Genomic DNA, 27,176 nt, shown 5'->3' with positions numbered 1-27,176 from the left:
GCTGCTGGTGTCAGGGTGAGGGAGCTGCTGGTGTCAGGGTGATGGCTATGTGGTGCAAGGGTTCTTTGTGGGGTAACGAAATGCTCAACAATGCATTATGGTGATGGAAGCGCAAGTCTGTGACTATCCTAAAAGCCCTTGAATCGTAAAATGGACGAATTGTATGACATGTTAATTATATCTCAATAAAGTTGTTTAAAAGAAGGAGTTACTCAACAGTATGAGAAGCCAGACTTCTCTCTCAAAAAGAGTCAATATAAGCTGTTGTTTCTACAAAGTTCGTGTCTTTTAAGGTATGTATACATTTCATTCTCCTTAATACATTTAAGGCTCAAAGTGGATTAAAATGGCCTAACATTGACTGGCTCCTTGATGTACCTACAGAATAAAATGCTAAAATGTGGCAATTAGAGAATTCCAGCCAAAGTGCACTCTGGTGGACAAGGATGGTTTAATAAACCACTGTGTTCTTTCACTTTGAAAATGAAGACTTGGCTGTGATTTATCGTTCTGTTAAGCCTGGCAGGTTCTCCTCCTACACTGTTGGTGGGAATGTAATTTGGTGCGGGTACAACGGAAACAGTATGGAGATTCCTTAAAAAACTAAAAACCTATGTTTTTAGTTACCATATAATCCAGCAATCCCATTCCTTGGCATATATCCAGAGAAAATTCTAGTTTGGAAAGATACGGGCACCCCAATGTTCATAGTAGCACTATGTACAATAGACAAGACATGGAAGCAACCTAAGTGTCCAATAAAAGATGACTGGATAAAGAAGTTGTGATATAGATACACAATGGACTACTACTCAGCCATAAAAAAGAATAAAATAATGCCATTTTCAGCAACATGGATGGAACTAGAGATTACCATACTAAGTGAAGTAAGTCAGACAGAGAAAGGAAAATACCATATGATATCACTTATATATGGAATCTAAAAAAAGAACACAAATGAACTTATTTACAAAACAGAGATAGACTCACAGACATAGAAAATAAACTTATGGTTACCAAATGGAAAAGAAAAGGGGAGGGATAAATTAGGAGTCTGGGATTAGTAGATACACACTACTATATATAAAATAGATAAACAAGGTCCTACTGTATAGCACAGGGAACTATAGTCAGTATCTTGTAAAAGCCTGTAAGACAAAGAATATGAAAAAGAATATATATATGTATAACTGAATCACTATGCTATACACCAGAAAATAACATATTATAAATTAATAATACTTCAGTTAAAAAAGAGCCTGGCAGATTCTTTTCTGTCTAGTTTTATTATCATTTTGCCAGTTATATATTTAGTGTAATATCAGGTAATGGTTAAGTATTGTTAAACTAGCAAACTGGGTCTCTTTGCCTTTAAATCTATAAGTGTCACAGAATGTGTTCTTCAGCACAGTGACACTATTATATCAAACTATTTAGCTAAAATAAGATGCATTGAAATATAAATTTTTGATCCTACCATTTTCTGTTCTAATTTTATATTGAGCATCTTCATAGTAAAAGGTAAGTCTTAGGTGAAAGCGGTCATTTTCATGATCAAATGTTTCCCTTAAGTCCATTCATTTTCATTTTATTCCATAAGCAGTGACTAATTCTCTCTCCTCTATCACTCTGCCTGGGGCACTGTTAGGTAGCAGGGGTGCTAACTGGAGAGTCACATTTAAACCTTGTATGACGAGGGAATGTGCATTTGACCATTTATTAAGGGAATTTGCCATGTTTGGTACATTACATATGAAGTCCTTACAACATTCCTCTATTACACATTCTATTATTACTATTTAATAGAGGGAAAACAGAGTTCAGATTTTTGCTGAAGTCACAGAGCTGTGGCTGGAGATCTAAAGGTCCTTCTCTCTCCAAAGCGTCTCCTCCTTCTCTGCTGTGGTGGGGCACACAGCTTCTTGGGCAGGCTTGCCTGCAGAGTTTTTCTGGGTCATCCAGATTTCAGAAATGAGGAAACACTGAGCCTTACCTACAGACCTTTTCAGAACTGGAGCATGTGACTCATGCAGCCCATGGCACCCACTGGGGCGTTTTGTTGTTATTTTTAAACACTTTTCTTAGAATTTCACTATTTCTTTCTCTGCTGCAACGGCAATGTTTTCAAAAGCGTTCTAATATTAGCAGCTGCCCTACATCTTTTAAACACTCTTACCTGTTCTGTGAATGTAGGTTCACAGATTTCGTTCTGTATTAAGCCAGCTGATTATGAAATCCACGTATCAGTGAACAATTTCTTTATACCTTAAATATCAGAATGGGGGTTGTGTGACGCCCTCCAGATTACGCAGCGGTTCAACGTGCCTCACCTATTTGGGGGGTTGCCCCTTTGGTTGCAGAGTTATTACCATGCAGAGCCTCCCACGTTTATTATCAATCCTTCTCGTGCTTACTGCTAAGCAAAGGACAGAATAAACAAAGGACAGAGCGATCCAACAATCACTATGTGAGTAGTGGGAAATCGGTGAAATGAAAAACTTACTCTTAGCCTTTGAAAGACAGATTTGTTTTTTTGGCTATAGAAAGATTATTTTGTAGGAGACATGAGGGAAAAAGAAGTGGGCGGTTAAAAGAAGGGTAATTTTACAGTTTGAAGTCAATTTGTATTTTTATTCTGTCTTAGTGAGTTTTAAGGCACTACCCAAAGGGTCAAGATTATGCATAAATTGAATTACGTGTAAAAAAATTAGATCTTTTTAACTTAAGCTTCAACATGAAGAAATAGGATATTTTCCTACATGGAAAAACTAATTCTTTAGGGATGGATAATTAGATCACTCATACTTTTTCTTGCTCTTTTTTATTTCAATTTATGACAAGATAACAAGATTTACGGTATCTCACCAGAAAAGCAATCATGGATACAGAAGCACACTGGGGAAATATTTTGTTTTTCAACCGGCTATGTGTTTTACCACATCTACTGGGCTCACATTGTGAAAGGAAAATCATGTAGTGTGTGGATTTATAGCTGTAAATTGGAAAAACTATCTACATTTCAAAAGGTGAAGATACAAACACATTTTTTTTTAACCCCAGACTAATCATTAAGTCCAGCATTTGAGCTAAGATATTGGTCAGTCAGTTCTTAAAACCATTAAATAATCTCCTCAAAAGTGAGGGAAAATAATTCGCATGGTATTAATGGGTGGTTTAATCTGGGACTAATATCTGAAAGGAAATTGCTTAATAAAAAGGTTAATGTCTGGGTCTCCAGCGGAGTATTCAGTTTACTCTATTTTGCTCTGGTGTATTTTTAACAAGAAATTATTTGGGCGATCCCACACGTGGCCAAGTCCTTGTGATTTAAGGAGTTTCAAGCCAGTTAGTTTTTCTACCCCTATCTTATTAGTCTGCCCTTTGGCCCTCCTACGTCTTGTTAGCAACAATCACACTTCCAGACAGTGTAGGCTCGGAGGGAGAGATGGCCGTAAAACACCGATCTTTACTACACTGATGGAACACAGGTTGAACAAAAACCTACGGATTTTATGACAAGCTGCCCAGTTTTCCATTCTTACAGATAACTGGAAACTGATTATGATTAGATGAAGTTCATTTTTCTCAAATCTCACATGAGTAGCGTCAGTTGGTTACATCTTCCACCGAGATCTCATCAGGGAATCAGAACCTTCAGCCCTATTACCCTGTCTGTTCCTGCTCGCTGTACCTGGCTGAGGTCTACCCTGAAGGACACTGAAGACAGTCAGGTCTTCCCGCATACTCCTGTCTGAAGGTGCTTTCTAGTCTCCTCTGCAGCTAAGCCTGCAGTTAATCCCTCTGGGACCACCCTCATCTCCACTTTCGCTTGTCTCATGGAAGAACAATTCTGAGTTGTCCCACACAGGCTCTCTGTGGTCCCAGCAGGACTAAGCTCCAGTTGCCCAAAGAAGAATGATCTCATTAGTACACCCTTATTAATTGGTTTCCTTTCTTTTCTGTCTTATTTCTCTACCTCTTCATCTTGCTTCCTGGATCACCTTCCAAAGAAACAATTTGCATCTAAACCATTGTCTCAAAATCTGTTTCTTTATTTTTTATTAGGTTTATTTGTTTGTTTGTTTATTTATAGAGGAGGTACTGGGGATTGAACCCAGGACCTTGTACATGCTAAACACGTACTGTACCACTTGAGCTATAACCTCCCCCCAAATCTGTTTCTTTAAAAAATATTTAATTTGGGGGGAGGGGCACCCAAATTAAGACAGTGATTCAGAAATAACCTTCTCTATTTATATGAAATGTCCAGAAAAGACAAATTTGTGGAAACAGAAAGTAGATAAGTGGTTGCCTAGGGCTGGATGTGGGAACAGGGATTAATCTTAAAGGGGTGTGAGAGATCTTGTTAGGGAGGTAAAAATATTCTAAAACTCACCTGGTATGGTTGAACCACTCAGTAAAGTTACTAAAAAATCATTAAACTGTACACTTGAAATGGGTGAATTTTATGATATGCACAATATACCTCAATGAAATTGTTTAAAAAATTACTTTATCTTATGTGGAGAGATGATATAAGACCTATAGGTGAAGTGCTCAAAGTTACACAGCAAATATAGGTCAGGGAAAAAGAAAAGAGTCTCGGGCCTTTGATTACTGATTCATTCCCCCCTCTTTCTTTAAAACCTGAATGTTGCCATTTTTATTTTTATTTTTAAATTAAAAATTTTTTGAAATTGAAGTATTGTCAGTTTACAGTGTTGTGTCAATTTCTGGTGTACAGCATAATAGTTCAGTCATACATATACATACATATATTCATTTTCATTTTCTTTTTCAAGTTGTTGACTATAGTTCCCTGTGCTATACAGTATACACTTGTTGTTTATCTATTTTATATATAGTAGTTAGTATCTGCAAATCTTGAACTCCCAATTTATACTTTCCCACCTCCTTCTTGATTCATCAGTGGACTAATGATCTTTCTTTAACTCATTAAAAATTAAAGTACCTGAAAAAGTGAAAAAAGCACCAGTTTAATCAAATATCAATACATTCATGACACTAATTATAACAAGCATCATTTACTTAGGGCTTACTTTATGTTAAATAATTCACCTAGATTATTTCATTTAATTTCACAAATGGGCCATAGGGTTGGCATAATTGCTATCTCCTTGTAACACATGGAGAAACAGAGCTGGAGAGAGGGTCAGTGACTAAAGCGGAAATTTGTCCACATTCGTCACCAGACACCAGAGCGCATGCATGTGCGTAATGACTGTATCCCACTGCTTCTGTGGGTGACTAGGATTTACAGCGCCTCTGACCACTGCGGCACGACCGAACGAACAGAAAGCTTCATACCTCACTGTTGAGTTTGTTTATCTGCTGCTTCGTCTCCTCTGCTTTGATGAAGAGGACAGCGGCTCCAACCTCTGGGTCTGAACAAATGACATACAGCATGAGTCCTTTAGGAATAAACCTCATATATGAGGACTGGGGCAGCTCGGACAGGGAGGGAAGCCCACGCCACCTTTCCCTTTCCCTGATGTCTGGACACTGCAGGTTCTGCCTCCCTAGTACTCCTCCGGGTGCACCTGACAGGCTGTGGAACTAGGCCCACATCACGGTGGTGATCGTGACCACACTCACTGGATGCGTCCAGGGCAAACCTCCCCGTCTCCTGAACACAGTCACTACCATGTGCCGAAATGGCATATCTTCTCTTCTTTGACCGTTTTCTAAAAGTATGTCACAGCCAGTGTCCAAGCCATGGAAGAGGGACGTTCTTTTTCTCCTTTCTTTCCTTTCCACATTTTGATTTCTGTGCCCATGAAAGCATTTTCCGCCCACTTCTGTTTCAGGTGTTTATCTCCACTGCAGGTTTTCTGTCTCCTCCTCTGTTGCTCTAAAAGGTAATTTCTCCCATTTCCTGGTTCTCTCATCTCCACTTTTTCTCTACCTTACTTTTGCAAATGCATTCATATCCGCCAGGAACAGAAGCAAGGCTGGGTCATTGCTAGCTGGAGTGGAAACGGTTTGATTTATATATAGATATCTGTATCTGTCATGTATGTACATATGTATGTCCTAATTCTAGTTAATTGTCAGTAGAAGACTTATTGTGGGTGAAAAAAGTCACTCAAAACAATCCGAAGTGGCACAGTAGTAAAAGCTCATTTTGCAGAGATATTTTGCAAAGTTAATCTACTTATTCCACGAGTGATAAGAGGTCTTCTGCAATGGGCCAGGCCTCCTTTAGAGGAGAGAGCAATGAATAAAGAAAATGTATTGACCCTCATGGAGTTTGAGTCTAGCATGGAAAAGAGACATTTAAAAAGCAACTATGCAATGGGTTTGGATTTCCTACCAAGGACAAGTAGGGATCCATCTCAGGGATTTAAGCATTTAAGAGTAGAGTAATAAGAATAAGTTTGTGTTCTTTAAAAAGTTCACTGTGTATGGAGAACAGTGTGAAACCAGAGAAGAGACTGGTAGCAAGGCAGGCAAGAGATGAACGTGGCAGGGAAAAGGGTGGTGGCAGTAAGGACAGAAAGCTTTAGAAAGAACTGAAAGGTATTTAGGAAACAGATCAAGGGCATTTGTTGCTTTAATGGGGGGGGATGTTGGGGTGGATGTCGGGAAAAGGGAGATGAGGAGACTGAGGGGGTGCAGGACCAGAAGCACTAGGTGGATGGGCAGGGTGAGTCTGTGAGCCAGTGAGGAAGACTTCCAGGTGGGACCCACCATCAGCTTCCACAGCAAATACTCACACCTGCTTAACTATCTCTACGATTTCTGTGCCCCTTTGCCCCAAGTAGAGGAATATCAACACGTGTCAGTCCATTAAATGAATGAATGAGGATTGTGGACTGACACCTGCCCGCCTCTGCTCACCTTCCCCCCATCTCACCTTCGTCCTACCAAGGATTCTTATATTTCCATTTCCCTAGAAGAGGAGGACTGCTCAGAAGAATTGCTGATTGAGATAGAATTCTGGTATTCAACCAAATGGAGACACACCCCTAGAACTGTACATTCAAAAGTCTTTCTTGGGCTTGGCTTTGCCTATGGAAGGATGTGCTAATTAGCAGGAGATCGTGACACAAGGATCCTAGAGCTGGGTGGGAAGGGGAGGAGAGAGCCGGCAGGGGACGCTGGCCTTGCACCTGGTGACTTTTGGATCGCCTATGCCTGTTTAACGCTAGTTCACTATTCTCCCTTCATCAACTCCAGGTGCGTCTTCTAAAGGAGTTGTCATTTCTAGTCTACATCATGTTGACAGATTCCTTTTTATGGGCAATGAATTCAAGAATAAAAGAGAGAGGAGCCTGGGCTAGGTTTGGGGGTACCCTTGCATTAATTCACCATCCTAGAGGGGAGTGCTTCATACAGTTCTCTGTCATTTCTGACAGCCTTATGTACTTCTGAAGATGTTTATTCCTGAAAAATTGCAAGTACATAACCTCTTACCCAATAAACTGGTTAAATACAGCCAACCTACAATGCAGAACCAACACAGCGTTTCCTTTGGGTAATGTTGTTTTCGTGGATTAGTCTGCATTTTTAATAGGAAAACATGGTTACCCTCTGATGAATAGCAGAAATCTGAGTCTCCTGACACACCGTTTCCCTGGGCTGGTAAGTGGCAAGGCATCCAGCCTGAACGGAGGAACAGTTACAAACGCTATCTTAACAGCTCGGACGTGGCACAGACTCAGGGCAAATTATTCTATGGCTTTGGTATAAAGTTCTATCACATGGAGAATTTTCCGAGAATGGGAAGGCAAAAAGGTGCCTGAACTAACTACTACAAGTGAGAAAGAAACATCACCCCTTGAGAGAAGACTAAATATAGAGCTTACCTCCGAGAGGAGGAGATATTCTGGGCTCTGGTCTAATTCGTTCCGAGACAAAGTCAAAAGTCTGGCTTTCTTCACTACTGTTTCCATCTTCAATTCCATCAACAACCCTGTTTGAAATAACAAGGTGTGGCTAGTTGTGCATTTATATTCATTGGTTCCAATATTTCTAGAAGACTTAAAAAACCTTGCATTAAGTTTCTAAACTCCAGATACTCCAGAGCTGTCCTACCTAATGTGATATGTAAGCCATTAACCCTCGGCAGCTGCTGAGCACCTGAAATGTGGCTAGTGCAAATTGAGATGTGCTGTGAGTATAAAGTTCATACAGGATTTTGAAGATTTTAGTAAAACACAATGTAAATTATTTCATGACTAACTTTTTATATTGTTTACATTTGAAATGCTAATATTTGGAGCATACTGAGTCAAAGAAAATATGTTATTAAAATTAATTTTGTGTGTGGGTTTATGTTTTTAAAATGTGGCTATAGGAACATTTAAAATTATTCATGCAGCTCACAATTTTAGTTCATGCTATAGTTCTATTGGACAGCAGTGCTATAGATCTTAAGACTCTTATTTATCCTCAGATTCAAAACCTTAAGCTACAGAAGTCTTCTTACCTAAATTTTCATTGATTCACTACTCTATCCAGAATGAAAATGTTTTAACCTAATGATTACAGAATCACAGAAAATGACTGTGATGACACGCTGGCTCTGGACTTGGACAAAACTCTGAAGTGGGAGTTGAAGAGTTATATTTAAGTTACTGTTAGCACTTTAGCTAGTCTCTTTTCTTGGTAAATAATATCTAACCCACTCACTAATTTAAAAAAAAAGGCATTTGTTGTAGAAAATGTAAACATAAAGGTAACAAAAGTCAGAAAATAAAAATCATCTGTAATTCACCACGACTGTTGACATTTTGGTGTGTGTCCTCAAAATCTTTTTCTATATACAAAATAAGATACATTTCTTCATAAATGTAGAATCGGTTGTACACAAACCTTTCTTTCCAGCTCTGATACACTTTCCGCCATTTAATATTTATTATTTTTCACTTTAGTTAACATTTTAGGAATAAGAGTTCAGTGATGTTTTGAAATTACCATCTCCAACTGAACTTCTGAATATTTAACGTCCACCTACTTTTCACTAAGCTTGTTTCACTTATTTTTCCCTTAATTGCGGGTTTTGTCCAGCAGAAGTCTCACCACGGAAAGACGAAATTACTCAAGACTTTATCAAGTCAAGAGAGTGAGAGTGAGCCGGAGACCAACTCCCCGAGCTCCTCCAAAGCTCTTGTATTTATTGAGAATATAATTTAGTAAAAGCAATCCTTACAATATCAAAGTTTGTTAACCCAAGTTTGCACTCCCACACTTAATATTTTTTCTAAATTGATAAATTGTGTTCTTCAGATGAGTAATTAAATACATAGCACATAGGAAAGATCTCTTATCTTGTAAGTAGAAAAACAGAATCTGAATCCATATTTCAGAAGTCAGATTTCTGAGATTTTTGAACCAAATACATAACCTTCAAAACACTTAACATTTCCTACAACTTTATATGAACTACTTTATAGGATTTCTGAAAAGACTAAATGTAATATTAAATGAAAAATTACCAACTACATGAGGCAACTACACTGTTTTTTTCTTATGTTTATTTTTTATTTAGTCGTTTTGCAACAGGAAACTGTCTACCACTTTCACATTTTCTGAGTCAGGATTTTTTACTGACTCAATCATCGTTAGTCAATCCTAGAGTGAATTTTTTAGCATTATAAATAGCAGCGTCCCATATTACCTACTAAAGAGGCCAGAAATAAAACTAAGCTTCGAGCATCCACAGTAATGAAGCAAGTATTACAGGAAATGAAAATCAACACTTCATTTCCTTCATAATTTCAACTCATTGCTCCATGAAACTTGGTAAGATCAGACATCCGGGGGGTAACAATATAGACTTTGTTCTGTCTCTTTTATTTTCATTAGACATTTATAAATGACAAGATTACAATGTAGAAACAGACATTTATAAAAGTAGGTAGAACTAAATGGATGAAGGGAGAAAAGAAGGAATTTTGAACATTTAATGGACCCCTTTGAGACTATGACTAAAACGATTTATTCGCGTACCACACACACCTCCATGCAGAAATGCACACATAATTTAGGAAAGCTGAAGTATCCCTGGGGCAGAAGGCAGAGAAGTCTGAGTAATTTCCTAGCCAGGTCCTAGTGTGACCAGAAAGCAGGTACTTACACTTGGAAAAGAATTATATGATGTGCACTCTTACCTTGGACTGAGGTCTGGGGGGCCTGCGTTACTCAGCGTAGAAAGTTGCAGCTTCAAGTTCTTCTCGTTTCTCTTGCCATGGTTAGGAACGTCAGTGAGCTGTTTGGTTTTGGGGGAATTCGAACCGGAGACTCTGATAGGTGAGTGAAATGGCACCGTCCCTGAGGCCAGCTGCTTCAAGCTTAAGCCAAGGTAGCTTTTGTTGCCTCCAGCCTTCTTGCTGCGCGAACAGGAGGACCCCCTGGTGTAGATGGGAGAGAGGGAGGCAGTCTCGTCTTCCTCCCCCTCCTCCTCCTCCTCCTCCTCATCTTCCACAATGGATGGGAGTCTCTTCTTGATGCTGCCATTCCCCTTGGGCTCTGGCTAAATCAGAGGGTGATACGGATGAGCACAGATGGCAAAGACCTCTCGAGGGGCTTCTTATTCATGCTGTGGGTCCCCCCTGAACGAAGCCAAATCCCCTGGAGACTTCCTTCTCTTTAAAACTGAAGACTTTGCAGATTTGGCTATTGATTTACTCAGGGGTTCAAAGTCTCCCCATTTCTGATCTTTGCTGGATTTACTCTATCTGCCTTCCTAGTGTTGGCCCACAACCCTTTTCTTGGTCTTTTAAGCTTGCTTGGTGGGGAGCTATGCAATTTTATCAGGACTGCATCTAGATTTTAACCAGCCTGTCATTTATAATACTATGTGATGGCATGCTTTTATGAATAAGACATTTTTAATTTTACTGGAAGGTCTTAGGATATTTTATTTTATTTTATTTTCATATATCCTCGTCATTTTATTTTTATTGAAGTGTAGTTGACATACAATATTATATAAGTTATAGGTGTGTAATACAGTGATTCACAAATTTTACAGGTTATACTCTATTTATAGTTATTGTAAAATATTGGCCATACATCCTGTTTGCACAGTATATCCTTGCGGCTTATTTTATACCTAATAGTTTGTACCTCTTACTCCCTGACCCTTATGTTGCCCCTTCCTGCTTCCACCTCCCCACTGGTAACCACCAGTTTGTTCTCTAGACCTGTGAGTCTGCTGCCTTTTTTGTTATACTCCTTAGTTTGTTGTATTTTTTAGATTCCACATATAAGTGATCTCATACGGTATTCAATATTTGTCTTTCTCTGTCTGACTTATTTCCCTTAGTATAATTGGGCCTTGATATTTTAAAGTTACAGGGTCCTCAGTGGAACTTTAGGTGGAAATCAGCCAGCAAAATCACATTATTCTTGAGAATAGAACTCTTTTCTGTTTTGGATCATAGATGAAGGAAGATCAGAAGTGTCCTAGGCTCCTCCGCCTCCTTCTCTCCTCGTTCTTACAAGTTGGGTGGCAGGAGGTGGGGAGGACCATTTGATCTGCAACCCTAGAGGAGCCTCGGGAAAGGAAGGAGACTCCTGTCAAACCCCATCGTAGGGCTCTTGCCTGGGGTCATTCAACTTTAGAAGCTTAGAAGAAGCAAAGGAGAGGATGAGAAAGGACAAAGGAGGTGATGAAAGGGCAGGGAAGGCAAGGTAGCAAAGGCTAAGCTAATGGCCCTCAACAGAGTCACTGCAACATATACATATGTGTATGTTTCTTGCTCTGCCCAGACATGGCTTCCCTGCTCGAAAAGGTCAACACATTATCTGTGCCTTAGCTTTTTTTTTTTTGAGGATGCAATCCATTATACCTGCTTATCAATAATTTCTAAAATAAACCAAAGTGACCTAAGGGTACTGTGTAAAATCTCATGAGCTGTCATGATTATTACTTCACCCTAATAAACAGCTGGTTCCTTGGTATATGTGAATTTTACCATAACAATTATAATGATTGATGTGTATATATATAAAATGTGTGTGTATATATATATATATACACACACGCACATATAAAAAACAAAAAATGAACTTGAATCTGTAGTGATTGACAGGCAATAAATAGTCCATTCAGTTTGGGCCATAGCTGTTAAATGAAATGATCAGTTCACTTACAAAGTTTTATTTTATATTTTAGTTTTAATGGGTCAAAATGTATTGAGGGAATGAAATTATTAGACTCATCTTTTCAACTAGATATTTTAACTAATGGTAAAGCTGTTAATTCTTTCTTTAAAAAATTTTTTTGGGGGGAGCAAGGTAATTAAGTTTGTTTATTTATTTATTTGGAAAGTACTGGGGACTGAACCCAGGACCTCATGCCTGCTAAACATGCGTTCTACCACTTGAGCAATACTCTTCTTCCAAGCTGTTAATTCTTTATTGGCTTTTGCTTTTATTTGTTTTGCTTTTTTTGTTTTGTTTAGTTTTTGGGTTTTTTTTTTTTGCTTCTACTTTTTTCCCCCACAGCAGTTAAAAATTCTGTGCTTTTAACAAAAGTTAGACCCAAATGGAATTGCACAGGAACCTCTGTATACCAGTATTTCAGAAGAGAAAAATGCGTTCACCCAGCTAAAGACACAACAGGGCAAATTGATCAAAGAAATGAAAAAGCATTCAGTGCATTCTCTAATTGGGCTTCTATTTTCATTTGCATTGGCAATTTAATCATTCCTTTGTTTCAAGGAGACGCCATCAGCTCTAATAGAGTCCTCTGACTAATAACCTATGAGATGTTTGTCCTTCTACAAGTTTGTTTAATTCTCACACTTCCATCTTGTTGCAGAGGCTCGGTGCCTTGGACAAGTTGCTTAGCTACTGCCTCTCGTGATCAGGGCAGCCAACATCATTTATACCAAGAATTAATTAGCCCATGTACCACCACTGCAGACAGGACCCAAATTTATCAGTTTATTAAATATCCGGCCCCACATGCAGCCTCTGTATAGGAGGACCAGTTACTTTCTTTGGGCCGTCGGTACAGTAACACCCTCTTCCTGTGTGGCTGCCTTCACCTGTGTGTACATGGCCACAAGGTTCAGCCACAGATCTTTTCCTGCTTTTCTGACCCATCCCTTCATTTTCTCCTGGCGAAGTCTTCCAAGAGGGCAATGAGATTTTTGTCCCCCATAGTCAAAGGAACCTCTAATTTAGCTCATATCATTTGGCTGGGACGGTCATTTTAAACTCACAAATGATTCAATGAAATCTGTCTTGACTACAAGGAAAGCGGAATAAAGTCCAATGGCTGAACGCATGCACTCTTGATCACACAGTCCTAAAAGTCCTGTGACTTACTAGCAGCAGCCTTGGTCAAATAATATGAATGTCTAAAGCCTAGGTTTCCTCATCTGTAAATTGGCAGTTGTGTGAGGGAAAAAATAGATATGAAGTAATGGAGGTTAAACACTTTGTGATACGCACTGGATGTGCTTAATAAATGTTTGTCCTTCTGATGACAATGAGAATTGTGAAGAAAATGGAAACAACACTGAGATCCGGGCAGATGCTACAGAGAGTGCTGGGAGATTTTATATAGCCTCCCCTCCTTTCTTAGTTAAAAGAACTCTTAGCAATGCACCTTGCCCGAAGATCACCTTTTTCAGCTTCCCTTGCTACTTGGTTTGGCCATGAGGCCAAATTCTCGGATGACAGTGTGTAACTGGACAGGTTATAAGGAAATTTTAGGAGGGCTCCTAAGAAAGAGGGAGCTTCTGTCTTGCTCTGTCATATTTCTTTAGTTTCTGGTCTGGAATAGTGATGAAACAAATGGATCCCCAGCAGCCACCTTAGAGAATGAGGAGATCTTGAAGGAGGAAGGCATACGTAGAGGATCATGAAGCAGAGGGGGAAATCTCCAGACCCTACTGACATACTGTTACATTGCCCACCTCTAGCCTTGCTCCTGAGAGAGAAATAGGTGCCTATTATTTCAAAACCTCTGTTATTCTGGTGGTTTTGGTATTGCACATGGATTTCAGCCTTAATTATACATAAAAAAATTTTGAACAATGTTGCATTCTTGGAAGGGATGTGCATTCACAGAGAATTATGGAGGGATGAGGAATTCAATTTGCAGAATCAAAAAGAAGGCCGAATTTCTCTTCACGAGAAAGAGAATACAGGAAAGGCCTGGAGGAAAAGTGGTACAGTAATGAGGAAAGAGTTCAAAAATAATAATCATTTTGCTTGTTCCTGAGGAGGGATTTTGCAGAGGGGAGTGAGAACAGACAGCTAGTGCCAGAAACTCGGTTGATAGCACTGAGATGTTTCAATGGCTTTAAAAAAAGTTTCTCAAGAGTGACCCTGTTTGCTCCCCACCTGCAACCGTCTTCAGTTAATCATCAATGTCTTTGAAACGTATTATGGAATTGGCTTTATGTGGGTGCCTCTGCACGCGTGTGTTTGTGTGTGTGTGTGCACGCATGCATGTGAAAGTTGTGGGCTTCTGCTTCAAGGAGAGTGCAGAGCAAGAAAAGGTGCTGTTTGCAGGATGATAGGTCATAAAAGTTTGGGTAATAAATCTGACAAGTCACTGTTTGGAGGGAAAGTTTGCTGTGAAATTGTGAGAGGTCTTAAAATTTGGGACTGTCTTAAAAGCCTGGTAGTTCTAAGATCGGTAGCTCAAGACTTTGCTACTTTGGGCAGGTTTTGGAGACAAAATGCTTCTTAACAATAAGAAGACCCTTAAATAGATAAAGGAGTTTCAATGCTTCTCTATTCCCAAACATCTCTCACTAGGAAGTGTATCAGGGGAAGTCAAAAATGAACACACAAAATCCTCAAGAGGGAGACAGATTTGTTGGAAATCCCACAAATTTTAGACAAATGTTTTGCTCTCTGGCAAAAGCCGTACCTGGGAGACCGTGGATTTGTTTGATAATCTTGATATCACCTGGAAGAACAAACAAACAAACAGAAGTTGTAATAATCATTTACACCTGAACAAACAAACAGAAGTTGTAATAATCATTTACACCTTCCCACGTGGTTCTGTTAGGTCGTCAGCTAAGTGGGGGCACCAGACAGATAAGGCAGAGGAGAGGGAGGGTGGTCTGGAAGATGCCCGCCTCCAGCATCAAGGGGCTTTGCTTCCTTTAAATAAACGCCAGCAAGAAGCCAGCAAGAAACCGGTTAGAACCCGACAGCCGCAATTGTGGGAGCGCAAACCTGGGTTAACACACTTTGATACTGTAATGATTGCCTTTACCAAATCACATTCTCACCTTTATGCATCCTCACCTTTATGCCAGCACATAAGAAATGTATACTCCAAGCCAGTGCTTTCTCTGTTTGTCTTTATACGGCTACTTCAAAGCAAAATGTCTAAGAGCGCAAAAGACTCAGCTCTCAGTACCAGTCACCGCCTTACCTATGGAACTGAGCTCAGTTGCCTTGAAGCTGCTTTGCTAGCAGGAAATCTGCTACAATCTGTCTCCTTGCTGTAAAAAGCAGAGACGTGCTTTGCTTGCTTTGCTTAGTTCAAGGTCATAGATTCAGGGCTGCTTGTGCTTGTGGAAAACCGTAACTCGTCCCCTGCCCTGACCGGCAGGACGTGCTTCGCCCATCAGCCGTAGGCGGACAGCGTGCGCTGCTCTCGCTCACAGAAAACTGTGACTTGGCCCTTAACTGGGGACAGCTGGGCTGCTTCGCGTACTTACATGATTTCTGATCGTTGTATAGAGACTCTGTGGTGGTCCAATTTTCATTATCAATTGTTTGGAACACTGTAACCTTGCTCATGATTGTTGGAGGCTTAAAATAACCATTTGTACCATCAGTATTGTAACCTTCTAAGTATAAATTAAGATGATAATATTTCTGTTTTTCACAAACTGAAACTACTGACCTGCATCCCTGCACATACACCATGCCCCTCACTCACTCCTGTGACAGGTTTTACTTCGATTCTTTGACTATTCTCAATAAACACAAGAGCTTTGGAAGAGCTCGGGGAGCTGGTCTCTGGCTCCCTCTTCCTCTCTTGACTTGACACCACTCTTCCGCGGTGGGACTTCTGCTGGACAAAACCCACAAGGGAAAGAACCAACAGCAATGACTTAACCGGACGTGATCAATGCTCACTGTATTATAATTAACATTGCAGTTAGGCACCCCGACCCTCCGCCTTGGGTTTTGCTGTGTGCGTCACCGGTAAGGACATGAGCAAAGGGGCCAAACATGACTCAGCACTCCAGGGGCAAGAGCTGTCAATCAATCAAGAGACCACCTCTAAACGAGGGTGTCAGAAAGAGAAAAGGGGAGACAAAAACTGCCGCTTTTCCTCCCTTGGCTCAGCCCGCTTCCCGTTCTTGGAGACGTACTTTTCTTTTTAACTAAATCTTTGAAAATCTTTCACTACATGATGCACCACTGCCTGACTGTAAACGTATCTTTCGGGTAGGCAAGATCTGGGTCTTTACTTTTTAGGGTAACAGTTTGGGACTGGGTGAAACATAGGCGGCAGGGGACAGAGAGGCAAGTTCAGAGGATGTGGGGGGCATCTGGCCCACACCCACCCCTGTAGGCCAGAGAAAACGCCTCCTGAAAGATGCTGGAAACACCTCCCACATGCCAACCACCCAGGAGCTCTACTGACAAGTGTATATGACTGAAAAAAAAAGGAACAACAAGTTGACTGTCTAGTATGGGACACCACACCTAGGAAACAATGGTCACAACAGACTCATGGGCTACAGTTTCCATCTTGATGCTTTATTTGCTCTCCTTTTGTTTCCTATGTCCTTATTCCTCTTTCTCGCCCTTTTGCTAAATTATCTTCCATGATTTTTCTCTTGGCTCTGTGAAAACAGAAATGCATAGAGTCTTTTCTTATTTAATCTCATTTCTTTCTATTTATCCATCTCCCCTTCTTACTCGACCACGGTGGAGTTGATGAAGCCTTTCTGTCCCATTTGTTTTACTCCCTGTGATGTTCCCTGTGGACTAGGCTTAAGTTCACTGGGGATCCTAATCCTCAACTTAATTGATTTTAAGATCCAATTGATTGTAAAAAGCAAGAAAAATGGAAAACAAAATGCTATCAATCAAATTGTGACATGCCATCAATCATGAGAGATCCCTATTTCAGAGATGTTAAAAATGTAAAAAACAAATGTGTAACATAGAATCACTTAAGCTTGGATCTCAAAACACATCTTGCATAAAATCAAACTATGAAACTGAGGAGGAATACATTGAAACACTGCACCTTCCATGATGCACAAAGAAAGCCAGGAAATTGTGACATATCCTAGAAGTACACTTAAGTCTCAACCACGCTGTTTTCTGCTCAAACATACTTCTTTCAATTTAAAGTGGTAATAGATGCTATAAATTAACATAATTTTATTCACATGAAAAAAAAACTTACACTTGAAAATGATCTGCCTGGTAAGTGAGATATATTCGGTAATTCTGTCACCCCCTTGATGTTTTTTTCTCCTAGATGATTAGGGAAGTGGATCTGTTATTATTTATACAAATGCCAGCATCATTATTGCTGTGCAAATATATGTTTCATCAATGTTTAATTTTACCAAAGCAGTCAGCCCATTCTACATCTGTTTAGTTGCCTAAATATGCATTAATCAGGAGCATTGTAGACATAAGTTTTGTCATAATTCCCTAAATGGTGACAAATAAAACAGCTGAATAATTAAAAACGTGACAAATAAAACAAAATTACAGTGCTGTTGCTACTGCGGTAGACATAAAAATGTGTGTTTTTTTAAAAAAGTCTTTCAGTTACAGCTTGGATGAGAGAAAGAACATCCCAATAGTATTCAAGAAGCCTGAATAAACCGGCTCAGAGACGCTCGCTAAGGTATACGTGGAAGGCACTGGCCTTAGTTTCTTCTGATGTGGGTGTGACTCCCAGCTCCCTGGTTTACTATTAGAGTGAGTTCTGCCAAGTTGCTGAACCCCAAGACTGTTTTTCTCTATCAGTGCTTGAACTTTTATGTGTACACAGTCCACCTAGGGATGTTAAAATGCAGGTTCTGATTCAGGAGGACTGGGGTGGGGCCCGAGACCCTGCATTTCCAATGAGCTCCCAGGTAATATAGCTGTTGCTGGCCTATAGGGGACACACTTTGAATAGTGAGATATTATGGCCAATGTCACTCTTATTAGCATCCTATAAGCTATCAATTCACTAAGTACTCACTATGTGATCAGCAACTGGTCAAATGCTCCCCAGCCATTACTAATGTTCATTGCAAATCCTGTAAGGTAAGTGTACATCATATAGCCAGCACTACCGTAATATGCCCTCTGAATAAATGATTTCAGTAACATACAGTGTTAATCACATGCACTGAAAAAAGAGTAGTATGATATATTCATTCTGTTGACATTAATACTTCATGCTAATCCAGATTCTGCCAAGTGCAGAGAATATTAGTTTAAGGGAAACCCAGTATTTTAAAGCTAGAAGTGACCCTATAATGTCCCTGCTACAATGGTTTGTACACCTGGCAGATAATAGGATGCTCTCAAAAGCGTTCCTTGAAAAAGCAGACAGCAGAGTACCAACTCCAGCAAGTCCCTTGCAGTCAGTGGTGGGTGGGACCCAGGCCTCCAGCTCAAGTTTGAAACCACCGAGTTAGTCCACCTCCCTCACTAGAGATGGGGACGCTGTGGCCCAGGGAGATGAGGCGACTTGCCCGATTTATGCAGCAAGTTAGCAGCAGGGCTCCTAGCAGAAGCCGTCCCTCTTGACTCTTAGTGTATCTCATGCAGGATCATGAGTTTTCTCAGGTACCTTCCCCAACAGTTCATGCTGTTTCTCGGGGTGAACGACTAAATGCCTGGCATACTGTGGAATTTAATTCAGTTCGATGTGGTCCCAAAGCAGACCCCCAAAAACTCTGGACACTCAGTTACCCAAGCACCTCATTAACATTTTCTGAGTCACAGATGTTTCAGGAAATCTGATGAATTCTAGGCATTCTTTCCCTGGGAGGATGGGGGTGAAACACATGGATACAGCCTTTAAATGGAAAATGTTTACTGATTCGACTCTCTTGTTCCAGCAACTAGAAGACTCAAGGTTTGTTTTGAGGAAGACGGCCATCCAATTTTGAGTCCCTCCCACATGGAGTTTCTACACCTTTTAGACAATAAGAAGAACTGTGGATGGTTTCCAATGGGGGTAATTTTTAAAAAAGACTGAAGTAATAGAGGTTGGGAAGATAAAGGGAAGTAAGTCAGACACAAGAGAAGGAAATGAGGTCATTGCAATAAAGTCTTGAGAGAAATCAAGATGGTTGAGGGTCAGCCCATTCACACCTTAAGATGGTCCCCATCAGCCTGTCAAGGATGGAGGAAGCCCTGTGTGGGCAGAAGGGCTGGGGACACGGCCAGGCACAAGGTTATGAACAGAGGCGAGGCTTCCTAACCTCGAAGACTGGGAAAGAAATGTCCTCGGCTATAGCACGTTGGTTTAAAAACTTTCTCAATAGCCTTTCTTCTTTCCCCGTCCTAACCACCTAAATGACTCCATCACTCTGTGAGTCCAGCAGGAACAGGGAGGGGAGACGTGTAAACTGAAAAACTACTGCTCACTGGCATCCAGGACCAGGAGAGAAATGCTCTCTCTATCCTCCTACAATTTGCTACAAAAAAGAGAAACAAATTCACAGCTTTTTAACTGTGCAAAGAAGGCTTCAAATTGTACTATGGAACTTGAATTGCGAATGGAAATCAAACATACTCAAATTCATAGTAATTGTAGAGGTGAAAAATGCCCACTGCATTCTTTAATGTCTGTTTTGTTGAATGAAGACACTTCTGCGGGAGCTTTCATGGGCTTATACCTGATCTTGGCCATCCAACTCGTTTCTTCCTTAAGTTCTTACGTTTCTCAACAGTAAATTTTCCTGCTATTAGGATTTTCATAAATTCTTTAAGTGGGAAGGGGAGCTCTTTGATTTCTTTCATCAATCCACCCCCCCCCCCCCTTAAAATCCCTTTGAATTCTTGTAATAGGCAAGAACAAATCTGACTTCATATTGGATCAGTTTCTTTTACTTGAACCTTTGTTTTCTGTTGCTTTTGCTACAAGTTAATCACTGAAAGGATGTTGCCTGAGGCTTAAAGTACACATAATGGCCCATCTCCGGGAACCCTGCCTCCCATGCCTGAGCCTTAAGCTAAAATACCTTTGTTTAGCTCACAGGAAACATCCCAACCAGGCCACCTGCAAATGGCTGCTGGAAAGAAGAAATTAGCACATCCCCTCCAGAGTCTGGCTGGAGCCAGGAAATATTTGCAACAACTTATTCCTTTTTTAATTTTACCTCCTCACCTCCTCTTTGTTCTATAAAAGAAACTAGCATTCAAAGCCAGGCAAGAGGCTTCTTTGAGACTCTAGTGCGCATCTTCTCGGTCTGCTGGCTTTCTGAATAAAGCCACTGCTGCTTGCCCCAGTACCTCGTCTCTCGATTTTTCGGCCTGTTGTGCAGTGAGCAGTATGAGATTGGACTTGGTGACATCCTGACAGATGGTTCTATGACAGTAAGGTCTGGGACCCGGCCTTTCCTGGAAGATTAATGCTCGACTTCTAGAAGGAACTTGGGTGGGTTTCCAGTAGTGTGAGCATCACCAATAACCTTTCTTTACTCTCGAGCTCCTTTCAAAAGGCCAAACCATTAAGAACTCGACCTCCATGAAGCAGGAAGGAAGCAAATGTGAGTGGAACCCACCACACAGACTCAGGACTCCTAACTGTAACCCAGGGGAGCAGAGGCCCAAGGAAGGTAGGAAATCTATTTCCTTTACTTGGTCCGCAGGTCAGATTAATGAGCCCCTGTGTGGGTCTGCAAATGTCCTGTCAAATGGAATCTCCTAAAACATGAAAGTACCCTGGTGGGGATGCTGTCTGCAGCTGACTGCTCAACTGGGAAATGAGATGAGATTTACAAGGCTCCTCTCTCTGATTCATGATATTCTCTGCCCTGTTAATAATGCCGCATTGATTAAGTCACAGCGCAGATGGAAGGAACATGTGTCTCTGTTCAAAAAAAGGGATTATCATCTATTTCCTCTTATTCACTGGACAGCGACATTATCAGCACGGGTGGTTGTTTGGGATAAAGAGAATCTGAATGACAGGTACTCACAAATAACCTGGTCATTCCCCAGGTTAACATGTCCACTCTTACAAAACCATAAACAACTGTCAAATCCCCAACCAGTGGTGAATTAGAGGAGCAGCAGTTGGGAAAGGGGATGGGGAACCTTTGGAGAAAGGATAGGCTTTGAATAGGGGAGCGTCCATCTTCAACTAAACAAGTCAGAAAGGTCACCACCATTGAAAAGAAGAGATTTTTGAGGCTGGTCTGAAACCCTAAGTGGGTAATCGTTTCCATTCTATTTCCTTGGCTTGTTGAGTAACTTAGAAACAGAAGTGAGATTTTAATGAAAAAACTGATGATTTTGAAACATCCCCATTTTATCCTGAGTCTGGAGGTCAAGACAAAATATTAAGACTTAGAGGAGAATTCTCTTCCCCAAGGCAATTGCTATTGCTTCTGGTGTGGGCAGGACAAGCCAAGTAATAGAGTCTTTTACATTTTTTTTAATGGAGGCACTGGGAGGTGGAAATCAGGACCTCGAGCATGCTAAGCATGTGCTCTACCACCGAGCTCTACCCTCCCTACAAGTAACTGAGTCTTGAATTCAGTGCTTACTGACTGCTAGTGTGAGACAATCAGCTCCTGAGCCTACAGTGCAGAAAGGACCACAGAACCTCTTCACTGATGTGTGTTACGATGAAAGGTCTGTGTGCGGGGAAGGGGAAAGGGAAGGGGACCCACTGAGGAGGTAGCAGAGCACTGTGGGTAAGAGCTGGACTTGTTCTAGTCTTATCATTTATTAGCTCTGTAACGCTGGGAAGGTATTATTGTAACAGGATGGGTAATGCTGAGGCGACTAATAATGCAGTGAATTTCAATGGCTTCACACAAAAAATTTTATGTCTCATTCTTCCTCTCTAAAGTGATGATAATAACGAAAGTCGTTTTGAGGACTAAATGAGATGTAGATGCGTAAACTGAGCAAATCCTGGAGACCCAGTTGGCCACATCTGATGTGGTGTCCCATCAGGAGAAATGTTGTACAGCAGCCAGTTAAAAAAATGATTCTTTCTTTTTAAAGGAATTTTTTTCCTTCAGTTTTTTTGAGGGGGAGGTAATTAGGTTTATTCATTTATTTTTTAATGGAGGTACTGGGGCTTGAACCCAGGACCTCATGCATGTTAAGCATGCACTCTACCACTGAGCTCTCCCCTCCTCCCATATAGGACTTCTTAATAAGGAGGCTATTAAACTTCTCAAACACAAGTTCCCCCCAAATTGCTCTCCTAGCAGAAGGGCTGTCATCCTATGCCACAAAAACACATTTCTTTGCACAGCACTAGGTAGAATACTTCATATAAAGTAACAGCTTGGCATTCCATTCTTTCCCCTCTCAACCCCTTTAACTGCTTTGCTTAAACAAAATGAGGCACATGCAAATTGTCCATAGGTAGGAACACAGCCAACAAGACATTGACAATATATTCAAATTAGCTTAAGCACGCTTTTAACTTCCTATCTTTGAGTTCACATATATAAATAACAAGGATTTGGAATTAAAAGAAAACCCAAAGGAATTGTTCAATACTTATTTAAAAACTTGGAAACGCTGGATGATTTTGAGGGAGAGAGTTACTTACTAACAAGTAGTTCATATTATCCTAGAAAGAAAAAGGAAGCAAGTACACACTCTGGTGTGATGAAAACTAACTAGGAATCTCTCAGCAATGACACACACCTTTAAAGATTTTAGGCATAAGGAGCTATGTACCAAATCAATGATCTGGGAGTTCAATAGGGTAATTAGTGCTAAAAAAACTTACACAGTTTAACCTCATTATGTGGAGCTGAGATCTCAGGCCCCTGCAATGACCAGCTTCTAATGAGGGCGCAATGGCTCCTGGTTAGCCTGTAAAACCACCTGTGTTGTAATTGTGAGGAAACACAAGCTGGTTTCGTAAGATTTCCAGGCTACAAGCTGACCACTCTTTGGTTCCAAACCAGGTCGGTGAACAAAGATGTTCAATTTGTTGTGAGAACTTCTCGCATCACAACTCCTGACGGCACTTTTAAAGTTAACGCAAAATGCCTAATTTGCTGCCTAGGAAGCCCACTGTCAATTCTATGCTGTAAGAGAAAAAGCTGACCAGCCCGATCTATGCAAGACCAGCAAACAGACATGAGCTACTTTGTGTATGTGAACCATGGAGTTAGGCTCACTCAGTTACAGAAAATAAGAAGAGGCCTATACAGGACCCCAATAGTGGGGTTCCAGGCAGCTTCTACGTAACCAAATGCATTCACCTTTCTTGAATACATTTTTTTGAAGATTAAAAAAATTTAAAATACATTTTTATTGAAGTACAGTCAGTTTACAATGTTGTGTCAACTTCCAGTGTACAGCACAATACTTCAGTCATATAGTAAAATACATACGTTTATTCTCATATTCTTCTTCACCATAAGTTACAACAAGATATTGATTATAGTTCCCTGTGCTCTACAGTATGAACTTACTGTTTATCTATTTCATGTATGTTAGCTAGTATCTGCAATCTCGAACTCCCAATTTATCCCTTCCCACCTCCTTTCCCCCCGGCAATCATAAGTTTGTTTTCTATGTTTATGAGTCTGTTTCTGTTTTGTAAATAAGTTCATTTGTCTTTTTTTTTCTTTAGATTCTACATATAAATGATATCATATGGTATTTTTCTTTCTCTTTCTGGCTTACTTCACATAGTATGATAAGCTCTAGGACCATCCATGTTGCTGCAGTTGGCATCATTTTATTCTTTTTTATGGCTGAGTAGTATTCCATTGTATAAATATACCACAACTTCTTTATCCAGTCATCTACTGATGGACATTTGTTTCCATGACTTGGCTATTGTAACTAGTGCTGCTGTGAACATTGAGGTGCATGTGTCTTTTTGAATGAAGGTTCCCTCTGGATATATGCCCAGGAGCGGGATTCCTGGGTCATATGGTAAGTCTATTTTTAGTCTTTTGAGGAATCTCCATACTGTCCTCCATAGTGGCTGCACCAAAGTGCATTCCCACCAACAGTGTAGGAGGGTTCCCTTTTCTCCACACCCTCTCCAGCATTTTTAAATCACAGAAATCTTTGAAACCTAAGCAAGAAGGTTGTTCATCACAGCAGTCACATTTTTACCAAATACCGGACAATTTCTAGGTGAGGAAGAAACTCTCACAGTTACCGGATATAAGGGTGAGCTCCTTTAAGTTAAGGTTTCTTTGAACTCAAAGGTGAGGTGTGGAACCCCAGAAGGAGGAAGCACTATTGACTACTCACACAGTGACTAAAAACACGTCTTTGTGAGCATTCACAGTGGGCTTGCAAGCCACTGAAATGTAGGAAGAAATGTGTCTGGTTTGGCATTTCTCATCTCCCAGTGGTGCTCTAGGAAGTTCCTGTCGCAGAGAAAATGTGCCTGATGTGTATCTCGTTTCTTACTCTGGGCTTCTTTCCTAGTGGCGTTCTGGCCCGAAGCAGCTTCCTGCGATGGGAGTCATTCCCAGTTACTGGCACAGTCATGGGCACTTTCTGTTGCTTTTCTTACGAAAATGTGTGACTTAAGCCTGGGCTTCCATCCGAGGATAGACTTTTCCTCAACCTTGAAAAAGGAACAGGGAGGAATTTAGGGGAGGAAATCTGTGAGGAGAGGCCAGGCTGTAACCCCTTTCCTGAAATTCTCCTATGTGGACAAGCTGTTAAGAGCTATCACACGCAAACCTAGTCATTAAGTGGCCATTTCCATTTTGGGGGAAATCTCAGTGCTATCCGTGGAGGAACTCCTCTTCCTAAAAATGTGAGCGCTGAGTAAATACCCATTTAGGATGGGCGGGACTCCTGATAGCGGGGTTCATTCTGAATTGACAGAACTCTCTGACTCCGTTATTTATACAGATTCATACAAAGACATCATTCTTTTAGTCACACGCATGAAATGTATACATGTAATGCCCTTCAGAACAAACTTTTCTCTCCACGTTTCAAAGCAGTTCATTCCATGATCGCAAAATATGCACAAGGGAGTCCATGGGGAGGATGAGGCTTCCATGACCTTCACATGAATCTGTGCCTTTCACGTGTCTCATCTCCCAGGTCAACTCTGCTTGTCAGGTTGTTTCTTGCGAGGTTGCAGGAAATCGGGACCGTTGGGTCCTTTGAAGGAACAGTTTTGGCCTCAGTTGGACTGCAGGGCCACGCTACCTTTTAGGTAATAAACGTGCTTCCAAAATGAGCCATTTGGCGTCTCACAGAGAAAGGCATATTTTTCCCATTCATTTCCATTAGGATTTCAGGAGGTGTGATTTCTACTTGGCAATGACTCTGAGTCATTGTCTTTAAGCTTTCCTTCTCCTCTCACTCTTCCCTTTCTGCTAATTTACTCAGAATTTCTAAACAAACATTTACTCTTACCTGGGAAGGTACCATAAAAGTGACTCTGGTTAATTATTTAGAAGAATTAGGGAAATATTTCAAGGTACGAATAGCCTCTGATTTATCGATGAGTTTGGTAGTCATATTCTCACAGGCCAGGCTTTCTTACAGTGACAGCACACTCACATAGCCAGCAGTCTGCGTTCGCTTTCCACGCCTCACGTTTTACTCAAATGACTAAATGATGTCATGCATGTCAATTCTGTCTCTCTGGAAGAACATATTCTCATTTAAAGGCAACATAAAAACACCATAGTAAAATCAAACATACACAAGTGGAGCAAAAGCAAAAACACTTTCATTCAGTTGCACACCTTTCTCAGTGTTTAAAAGTTTTCTTAGACTGGAATAAAAAATAATGGAAAAATGAGTCTAGGAGGGCCTGTGGCCCACATAGGTTGGTTGTTCACCAGTTGCGTCCTCTGAGAAACACGGCTTCATGGAATGTCCCAGACCGCTTGCACCCAGGCTCACCCAGGCTGCGGCCAGTGGCATGTGAGCAGAGATCTGGGCTGTTTCTAGGTCTGGCCCTGCAGTGACGCAAGGAAGGCCTGCACATTCTCTGTCTCTGCTGGTTGGTTGGCGAGGTACCAAGTCTCCAGGGGAGGACTCTGAGTTCCAGAGGATGCTGAGGCCTGGAAGATGATGGTGCCACTGAGCAGAGGTGGCCTGGATCCCTGAGTTGCCCTGGGAAAAGCCATGATCTGTACATTGTGGTATGAACGAATCTTATTCTAGGTACTGTAATTGTTACAGCATTTAGCCTGATCCAACTGATACAGTTTCTTGGCCCAGAGACAAGGAACTGGGGGCCCACTGAAGGAAAGTAACTTGTTGCAAGCCACACAGCTTGGATGTGTACTGACTCTAATACCCACCATTCACTGTTCTTTTCGACAGAAGCCTGTTTTGAGATTTCGGATTTTTTTTTTCCCCATAAATGATGCTAACATTTTGTACCAACAAGAAAAAAGGGTGGCTAAGATCCTCAACGGAAAAATGTAAACTGTATAACCTAGAAATATAAATATGCTTCGTGAACGCTAGTCAGACTTGGGACGATTTATGAACGCTGGCAAAATGCAGTGACACAGATCGGTCACCATATGTTCTGCTTAATCTTCAGGGTGGAAAATGTAAGTGAGATTACCGCATCACTAAAAGCTTAGCATCTTGCAGATGTTCGTCTCAGAATTTTCCTTAATCATTTTTCCTCAATGACACGGAAACCAAATCCTTTAAATCCCAGTTCATTTGGCAGAAATGCATCTCCCCAGGTCCCTCCACCCTTACCCAGTTGTCATTATGACGGCACGCTAGCCTTCCAATTCATCATTTCGAGGTACTTCAATCCCCACCCCCCCAACTTGGCGTCTTCTTTGCTTCATGTTTCTGATCACTTGGCTACTGTTTCCTCTAGTTAAAGCCGCCGCTGTTTCGGCATTGCAGATTGCTGGGTTTAAGCGGTGAGCTTTTGGATGCCCTGAATCTGATGAAACCGGAGGCTCCCAGCTCTGCCTGCTGAGCACGGTCTGTGCTGCCCTGTCAGCAGACTGTCCCCACCATATGCCTTCCTCTCTGCCGTCTACATCCTTTTGGGGACCTTCACGGGAAAAGCACTAAAA

At 40.9% G+C, this 27,176-nt stretch overlaps 1 protein-coding gene across 7 annotated transcripts in view; it reads right to left on the bottom strand.

Annotated features, from left to right (window-relative positions):
* Nucleotides 1–27,176, bottom strand: part of KCNH8 (potassium voltage-gated channel subfamily H member 8) — a 353,661-nt gene that overhangs the window by 22,005 nt on the left and 304,480 nt on the right. For all 7 annotated transcript variants that reach the window (XM_072946938.1, XM_072947009.1, XM_072947108.1 and 4 more), the window contains 4 exons: nt 14,864–14,902; nt 10,137–10,498; nt 7,830–7,936; nt 5,329–5,405 (listed from right to left, as the gene is read on the bottom strand). In XM_072946938.1, coding sequence (XP_072803039.1) covers nt 5,329–5,405; nt 7,830–7,936; nt 10,137–10,498; nt 14,864–14,902 — 585 coding nt within the window. The remainder of the gene's footprint in view (nt 1–5,328; nt 5,406–7,829; nt 7,937–10,136; nt 10,499–14,863; nt 14,903–27,176) is intronic.

The sequence above is a fragment of the Vicugna pacos genome, chromosome 1 (assembly GCF_048564905.1).
Source record: "Vicugna pacos chromosome 1, VicPac4, whole genome shotgun sequence".
Classification (NCBI taxonomy): Eukaryota; Metazoa; Chordata; class Mammalia; order Artiodactyla; family Camelidae; genus Vicugna; species Vicugna pacos.
This window is presented reverse-complemented; position numbering and strand designations above follow the sequence as displayed.